The 8700-nt window shown below is 40.7% G+C and overlaps 1 protein-coding gene across 1 annotated transcript; it reads right to left on the reverse strand.

The window, feature by feature from the left end:
- Positions 1 to 2822: 2822 nt before the first annotated feature.
- LOC141623188 (uncharacterized) lies at positions 2823 to 4462 on the reverse strand. The gene has a single exon (XM_074439272.1). The coding sequence runs from the start codon at positions 4312 to 4314 to the stop codon at positions 3034 to 3036; it is 1281 nt and encodes a 426-aa protein (XP_074295373.1). The 5' UTR covers positions 4315 to 4462; the 3' UTR covers positions 2823 to 3033.
- Positions 4463 to 8700: the final 4238 nt, after the last annotated feature.

Raw genomic sequence — 8700 nt, forward strand, 5'->3', positions numbered from 1 at the left:
TATCTGCCTCTAGTTTTGTCTTCCAAAACCTAGACGGTGGAAAATCAGGAGTTTTCACACTTGGGAAGTGGACAATTTACCCCAACACATATCTTCTTTTTCAATTTCCTAGGAAGTTATGTCAATTTTATGAGACTCACTAAAGTCTTAAGACTCTGGTACATCAGTTTTTCCCTAACTTTTATTATTTATTTATTGTTCAGATTCATCCCAGATTTAACTCAGACTTTATACATTATCAGTCAGACCCACCTCCTCAGACTTTACTTTTACACTTTACTTGAGTAAATGTGGGGTTTAAGAAAAAGAGAACAAAAATAATATAACACTTGTCATTCTTGTTCCGGGTGTAATTCCGGAGCAGGATTTGTGACCACGTAAGTTTGATGAATGACGTCTTTTTGCTTGTCTCTTCCTTTCGGTCTCTCCTGTAAAGATGAACAAACTGAGGGCTCGGCAGACCGAGCGTCTTTCACTCCGACGCTCAAGTCGCAAACTTAAAGAGATTAAGTTGTGTGTTAACTTGGCAAAGTATATTGTAGAGAGATAAGGGAGTTTATACCAGTTTATTAGATGTTTTTGGGATAGTTTTCGGATCCTTTTCTCAATGAGAGAAGTGGAGTATTTATAGACTTTCACCTTTTGTCACGTAGTGGCCAAGTGGCTAGCAGGTGGAAAGACTATCTTACCCTCGGCCGAGGGACCCATGCCGGCCGGCTGGTTGACTCCATGCCGAGGGATTTGGATGTGAGTACGCGGATATGCCTCTCGGTAGGCTAGTTGCCGAGACCGAGACCCAGTGACAGCCGACAGTCGTGCGTGGTTAAATTTGTCTAATACGTTGACTTGCTGTCTTTTGGCTTTGACCTTGCTCGATATGTTGACTCGGTCAGCGGGTGCAGAATATGCCCCATCAATTCTTTCATTGGATGTCTTCTTTTAATAGTGGAGTCAAGACTCATGTAGAGTCTTAAGTTGAGTCTTGGAGACTCTACTTAAGACTTTGTCAAGACTTTATTAAAAGTATGATAAATTATTGGTAGTCTTGAGTAAGTCTTGTCTTAAGACTCACTAAAGTCTTGTCTCAAGACTACCAATAATCTTACCCTTGTTTCTTGAACAAATGTACGAAAACAACGTTATATTTTTGTTTTGAGAATTTGTGATTAATATTTGTCTATATTGGTTAGAAAAAGGTTATATTTGCTTATCTCAAATCGAAACCTAACAAAAATTTAAATAAACCGGTCATTCGTGTCCGATCGTGCCGAGTCATGTCCTAAGGCCATGTTCTTTCGGCTTAATTTCAACTCATTTCAGTTTAACTCAGTTCTATTTAGTTTAGTTCGGTTCAGCTTTAGTCCGTTCAGTTCAGTTCATCTCTTCACAGAACTAACTCAACTCTATTCAGCTTAGTTCAATTCAACTCGACTTCATTCAATTCATTTTTGCCCGTTTCACCTGGAAAAAATAGGGTAAGTCCCGAACCCAAACCCAAACCCAAACCCTATCTTATCCAGTAAATTTCCATGTTATGTTTGTGTCGACCCAATTACTTATATGGGGTTAAAATATCTCAACCAGAGCCCGTCAACTTCGTATTGGATTCATGTCATGTTATTGGTCAGGCTAGTATTTACCAGCTTAAAATATCTCCACCCGTAATTACAAAGCACAGCATACAAATTCTAACAATTATTTGGCGCCATCTTCCGAATAATGGCGAAAATGGTGATTCGCAACATTCAATTAACAGACACTAAACATGTCACTCTTAGAGTGGTACCAAGATGAAAGCCAAACACTATTGAAAAGGACCTAATACAAGAAGAATTAAAGATAGTCAACAAAATAAACATAGATAGTCACACAAAAAACAGGACTAATGTGCCCATACAACATGTCCCCATGTCAACACTTTGCTAATAACCACTCACTTGTCCATCTTCCTCATAAACCAAAGCAAACACATTAGTCAGCTCTATAATACTCAATTACAGTAACTTGGACAAAAACAGATAACCAACAACGTAAAACGACAATATATGAATGTACACCACCTCGATACGACGCCGTCAAAGTGTCAATTTTAATGATTTTGATACTTAACCCCAACAAAACCATTCACTTTGATCAATGTTTTAAATTAACGTTAGATGTGTTAAATAGTGAGTGATTCCATTTTTTAGCCTACCTTCTTTCTTGGGTCCCACACTAACGTCTCTTTTTCCCCAAAAGCCCACGCACACGTGCATTCCATTTCCCCCCCTCTCTCTTAAATCGGTATTCGTTTCTCACTCTTTTTCCAATAACTACTGTCTATAAACACTACTCCCTATATTCCATTAAATTACTCGTATTAACAACGTAACATCAAAAAAAAAAAAAAAAAAAATGCTGTCAAAAAAAAAAAAAAAAAACAACAACGTAACATCAACGGTTTGGTTAGTCTTGTACTGTACATAATTTTTGAGTCCCATACATGAATGAATTAAAACATTTGTAACTTCAATGAAAATCAAATGAGTTGCAATTATTGCCCCCTTTTCTTTCTGATTAAAACAAGCTAAATTAGACCAAATTGAAACAATATTCATTTCTCAACCAAATCGCGTAATTTGCATGATGTAGATTACGGAGTTATGATATAGGTTTAAAATCGTCTTCTACGGAGTACGAAACAAAGGTTGGTTTAGAAAATATCTATAAAGTAAAATATTCAAGATCAATGAATGGAACAAAATCTGTCAACCATCGTACACAAATTCAGTTCTATCATCAGAAATCACCAACTACAGGCAGTACTGAATTGTGACTTGAGATAACAAAAGGTAAATTTATTTGATACTTAACTCAAATATACCCCACCAATAATATTTTTATATTACATTGTATATAGCCACTTTCCTTTTATAGTACAACTTCGCAATTAATCGCTTTATTAAACCCATAATAATAAAACTAAAAACATTTAAAGTTAAAAAAAAAAAAAAAAAAAGAATCCTTATGCGCAGTTACCGGTAACACCGCCAATCATGAAGCAGCTGTGATACCAAATTTATGCGAAGCTGAAGATGAACATGACCGGGTAACCGACTCAGCCAGTTTCCCAATCCTTTCAACTAACTCAGGTGACAACTTCTTAGCCGGTTTCTTCTCCTTCTCCGTCACTCTAAAATCAAACCCGAATACATCCGTTACTTCCTCGGAGCTCCACCCGGCTTTTCTTAACGAATCCGAACACCGGTTCGCTTTTAACAGTAATGCATCCAGAACCGCTTGATTATCAAGCATCACCATCTCACCGCCTCCGAAAAATCCGCATGGTGACACGTCGATTATTTCTGATACGTCGGATTCAGCCCACCCGCCTGATCGTAGTACCGACCCGATTTGATCCACGTAGTCGCTTACCCACGTTGGCGGGTTTGGGTTCGGGTTTGATTTACGGTTCATTTCGAAGAAACGTTCAGGGGATGACGCGGAGGATGATGATGAGTTGCGCCGCCGTCTGTCTACGGCGGCATCAGTCCAAAACTCCACCCAACGCGGCGTCCGACCGCCGGAGTCGAGGCTTCTACGTGAGGATGACGTAGATATATTTGCAGAGTACGAGGATGACGTTGAGGACGAGGAGGATGAGGTGGAGCGCTGTTTCATCAGCACTCTTGCTGACGTGGACGTTGAGGTGGACAATGATGGTGACAGGGACTCGCGCTCGAAGAAGTCGGATAAATCGAACCCACAACAAAAGATCCGGTTTTCATCGACGTAAAAAACCGGGTTACCAGCTAAACAGGGGTTACAGGGGATATAACAGTGGTTAAAAATAGGGATCAGTAATGGGGCTCGTTTAAGTGCCACCCTGGCAGTCTTCAGCGCTTTTTCCGGGTCGGTGGGGCGCGGGCCCCACGACTTAGACCAGAGAGCGTTACCGGCGATCTGAAAGGAAATGGCAGCGATAGGGAGGTCAATGAGTGCCTTAAGATGGGGCCGAGCATTGGCGGATCTCCAATCCGGAAAGCCCGGGCCAATAGGCAGTCCAGCTTGAAGGACAGCCTTGAGATCAGGCGGGAAGCCGAACCCGAACTCGGCCTCAGCACGGGCGAATTCGGGTTCGGTTAGCCCAGGTTGGACTTGGATACCGGAAGAGCGGAGGTGGGAGATGAGGTTGGTTGCGATAGAGGAAAGGGATTGGCGGGAAGGGATGGGGGTTGGGGGAGATGGACCGGAGGCGGCTCGGGCGGAGAGGCGACGTAGACCGGCTAAATGGGCCGGGTTAAGACCGGTCATTCTGCGGTCGACGTCTACCATTTTGGGAAGGAGGGGTTTAAATGGAGGTAGAGAGGTGTGTTGTGGTGAGTAAGGTGAATGTTATAATGGGGAAAGTGGGAGGAGTTTGTTTGTGGTTGGAGAAAGAAAGAGAGAGAAGGGTGAGTGTTGAGAGAAGATCGCTTGGAAAGGAAGCTATGGAATTTATAGCAGGGAAAGCGGTGGGGTCTACTTTTTAAGATTTTTGCACAAATCTGAGTGTGTAATTGTGTGTATCAATTTATGTATAATAATGTAGGTAATGTATAATTTACGCGTATGCGCTTTGTCAGATAGGGTGAGTTCAAGTTAAAGGGAGGATTATTAATGTAACTAGGAGGGGATTTGTCTATTGAGTTGATGACAGTTAAAAACTGTGGGAAATGGTATGGAAACAGAAATGGGACCCGAGGAAGCAACGGCTCCTAGTCCAGGAAATGTGTCCCGACTTAAGCTTGCTAAGTGGGCTCCATATCTTAAATAGGTCTAATCTTAATCCTGACGAGTTTAAGTTTCGTTGTGATTTGCTTCGGCTTAAAAAAAATTCAAGTATTTATTCAACCGGTAAAATATTAACATTAGCTAAGTATTAGTTTATAATCCCCTGAATTGGGATGAGATTGTATTACGTATATATAGTATCATACTCCCTCCTATTCTAAATAACTTTCCCTATTTCTTTTTTCGTCTATTTACAATACTTTCTCTATTTCTTTATTTGACAAACTTTTATACTTATTTTAATCACCTCACCCCACAACAATACCCCACAATACTCATACTTTACTTATTTTAATCACCTTACCCCACAACAATACTTATTTTAATCACACAATACCTTCTCTCTCTTCAATCTCCTACCCCACACACATACTTTACCATATAATAATCCATTAATTCTTGTGCCTCCCTTAAATAGGGAGAGTTATTTAGAATAGGAGGGAGTACAAGATATGTGACAAGCATAACTACCCTAAATACAAGGCTAGACTAAGGCAAGTATCAAGGAGAAATATTTACTTAACTAATTTACATATAATCATATTCACACTAATACGCCCCCACAGTTTGAGCGGGAGGAGGCCGAACGCACAAGCTGGACCGAAAACGAGTGAAAAGGTAACGAGGAAGCCCCTTAGTGAAAATGTCTGCATATTGATACTCAGCGGAAACATGTAAAACTCGAACAACACCAACTTGGACCTTTTCACGCACGAAATGAATGTCAAGTTCAATGTGTTTAGTGCGTTGATGTTGTACCGGGTTGCCAGCGAGGTAAACAGCGGAAATATTGTCACAATAGACTAGTGTGGCCCGAGTAATATGAACACGAAGCTCAAACAATAAATTGTGAAGACAACTAGTCTCAGCTACGGCATTGGCTACCCCACGATATTCGGCCTCAGCACTTGACTTAGAAACAGTCGGTTGTCGCTTGGACGACCAGGAAACAAGATTATTACCCAAGAAGATACAATACCCGGCCTCAGCACTTGAAGAATATTGGGCCCAGGGTGGCCAAGACGACTATGCCAGACATCATTTGAGGAGACGAGGAGACTATGATCGTGACCAGGGGAAGAAGAGGACTTTGAAGACTCAGTGGACACGGGATAAAGTTCGTCATTACTGTCACTCCTCAGGATCGTAGTCCCATTTTGAAGGTTCTTCACAGAAAAACCAAACGGGTCAAATTCAACGGAGACATTGTTATCTTTAGTAAATTGACGGACATAAATTAAATTTTTGATTATTCGGGGTGTGTATAGCACGTTGGTAAGGTATAAAGTTCGGTTTTTGGCATTAAGGACAGAAGTTCCCGAGCCCCGGACAGGAATGCTATGGCCATTACCAACTAAAATAGACCAAATATTATGTGCATTAGAAGAGGAAATCAGCGTACCTGGATCAGGAGTAAGGTGCGAGGATGTACCGGTATCCATAAACCAATTGCCATCAGTAGGTGGCTGCAAATTCATGGCCTGAAATGCTTGTCCCAAATCAGTTAATTGAGTAGGCTCCGTTTCAGCAATGTGAGCCTGACCACGAGAAGCAGAGGGACGAGAGGAGGGCCGAGGGTTAACCTACGGTTGCCATGGTTGGGTCCAACCCGGATAGGTAGGATAGGGACATGGGGGTGGGGTCCACGGGTAGGGCCAATGAGCCATAGGGAAAGGCGAGGGAACCAGAGATTGAGTCGAATTGGGTGTGGCAGAGTTCGAATCAGACCGTGGCTTATAATTCATATTACGATTATCACGACGACGATTATTATTTGGAATGTAATTAGGATTATAATTATTACCTTTGTAGTTTGGGTTGGGATTCACACGAGCCTGATTAGTCGAAGATGAAGACTTCGATTTTTCGCTCCAACCTGACGAATCAGAGGTCGGGGCATTGGACGCAACCAAGGCCGCAGATGACTCCTCCTGTGCAGACTGACGGTGGAGTTCCAATTCCAACATGCTCCGGGCAGTTTCAAAATTAGGCAGAGTCTAATTTATGTAGGAAGCGACAGTGTCATACGATGGAGGGAGACCACGGACAAGTTGAAGAACAAGCCGCTGATCGTTGACTGCCGCCCCAACATCCTTCATTTGGCCAGCAAGATCCCGGAGGTGTTGGCAATAAGCGTCAAGGGACGCCATATTTGCGAGTTTTAATGTATTAAACTCGTGTTCTAGGGCCGCACAACGTGCGCCTTTGTTGTTGAGAAAAATGTTCTCAACTCGTTTCCAAGCCTCGCGCGCCGTGGATTCATCTTCAAGGACTCGGGGAAGTAAATCATCACTGAGAGTCCCATAAATCCATTGAAGAACGAGTGCATCGATTTCACACCACTCTTCATAATTGGCGTCGGTCACGGATGGTGGTGCCGTGCCGTCGATATGAGAGAGAACTTTGTGTCCTTTGGCGTGTAGTGTGAAGAGGCGAACCCATGATGCATACGTAACCTTTGTTTCATCGAGAACGCGGACCTTATTCTGTATATTGGATACCGTGTAGACGGGATGTAAGGATGGTTTTGGGGAGATGACTGGTGGGGTTTCTTTGTCACCCATCGAAAAGGATGAAGGCAGAAAAAAATGAAGAGGTGAGGATCGATCTAGGGTTTAGAGACCTACACTGATACCATATTAGTTTGTAATCCCCCGAATTGGGATGAGATTGTATTACGTATATATAGTATCATACAAGATATGTGACACGCATAACTTCCCTAAATACAAGGCTAGACTAAGGCAAGTATCAAGGAGAAATATTTACTTAGCTAATTTACATATAATCATATTCACACTAATACTAAGGATTCATTTAATATTTATTCTCTCATTTCTTTTACGATTCTTTCCATTCTATTTTGCACAGTCTTCAACGACACCATTTTAATCATCTTTTTCTTCATTTATATATTTCATTTTTAGTTGATTAAAATTTGTGTCATTTGAGACCGTACAAAATAAAATGATCTTTAAAAGTGATTAAATACGCTTCAGACTTGATTTTTGCTATGCTCGAGCGTAGCAATGGTTTGGTAAACCTAAACTCGGGTTTGAGTCGGTTTAGGCGAAGCTAAGCTTTGACTGAAACTATTTCAAAGATTTGTCTTGATAACTCGAGGTGAATTCTATAGAAGATAATATAGTATTAAATTAACAAAACAAACATTGAAGATCAAATTCTCAAAAAAATAAAATGGATAACCATAAGAGAAGTTGAAACTTGTTCAATTTATTATTTTCAAAGAAATCACATTCTTAACTTAGTTCAAATTTTTTTAAAAAATAAGGAATATTCTACGGTGTATCCCTAAGTTTTTAAGTTTTCTAAGTTGTATCCCTCTCTTTTTTAAATTTTATGTTGTACACCCTAAACTCTATACTATAGTCTATAACATGACCTTATTGATTATCTTTGTTAACGTAATTCGTTAGTTGACCGATTACTTCACTCATTGAGGAACCAATCACTCACTAAAATCTCCGCATACTTATTAGCTCATCCAATTATCCACTAACACGCTTAATAATCAATTAACGTTTTCAAAAATGCACAAAACTTTCATTATCGTTTTATACTTTTTTAAAGAGGTATTAAAGGTAATTTGTAATTGGTTAAAGTTGGTTTGTGATGATTATCATAAAAGGCCTGAGTCTCTGGTTATGCAGATCGGGGAGGATGCCATGAGAAGGATCAGGTCAAAACTGGGAAGACCTGCAGTGAATAAAGAAAGGACTTGGCTTCAGAGATGGGGCATTGTAGTCTAGAATCTGGCGGTAGTTTGATCTAAGTATTGGCTGTTGTTAGGGAGTTGTTTTGTATTGCATAAACTGTCAAGTCTCTCATGTAATTGTTTTTGTTTGATATCAATATATGTGTACTCAC

The sequence above is a fragment of the Silene latifolia genome, chromosome X, assembly GCF_048544455.1.
Source record: "Silene latifolia isolate original U9 population chromosome X, ASM4854445v1, whole genome shotgun sequence".
NCBI lineage: Eukaryota > Viridiplantae > Streptophyta > Magnoliopsida > Caryophyllales > Caryophyllaceae > Silene > Silene latifolia.

Bases quoted from the DNA above. Each gene is read 5' to 3' on its own strand.
- LOC141623188 (XM_074439272.1), bottom strand. From the start codon at position 4,314: ATGGTAGACGTCGACCGCAGAATGACCGGTCTTAACCCGGCCCATTTA.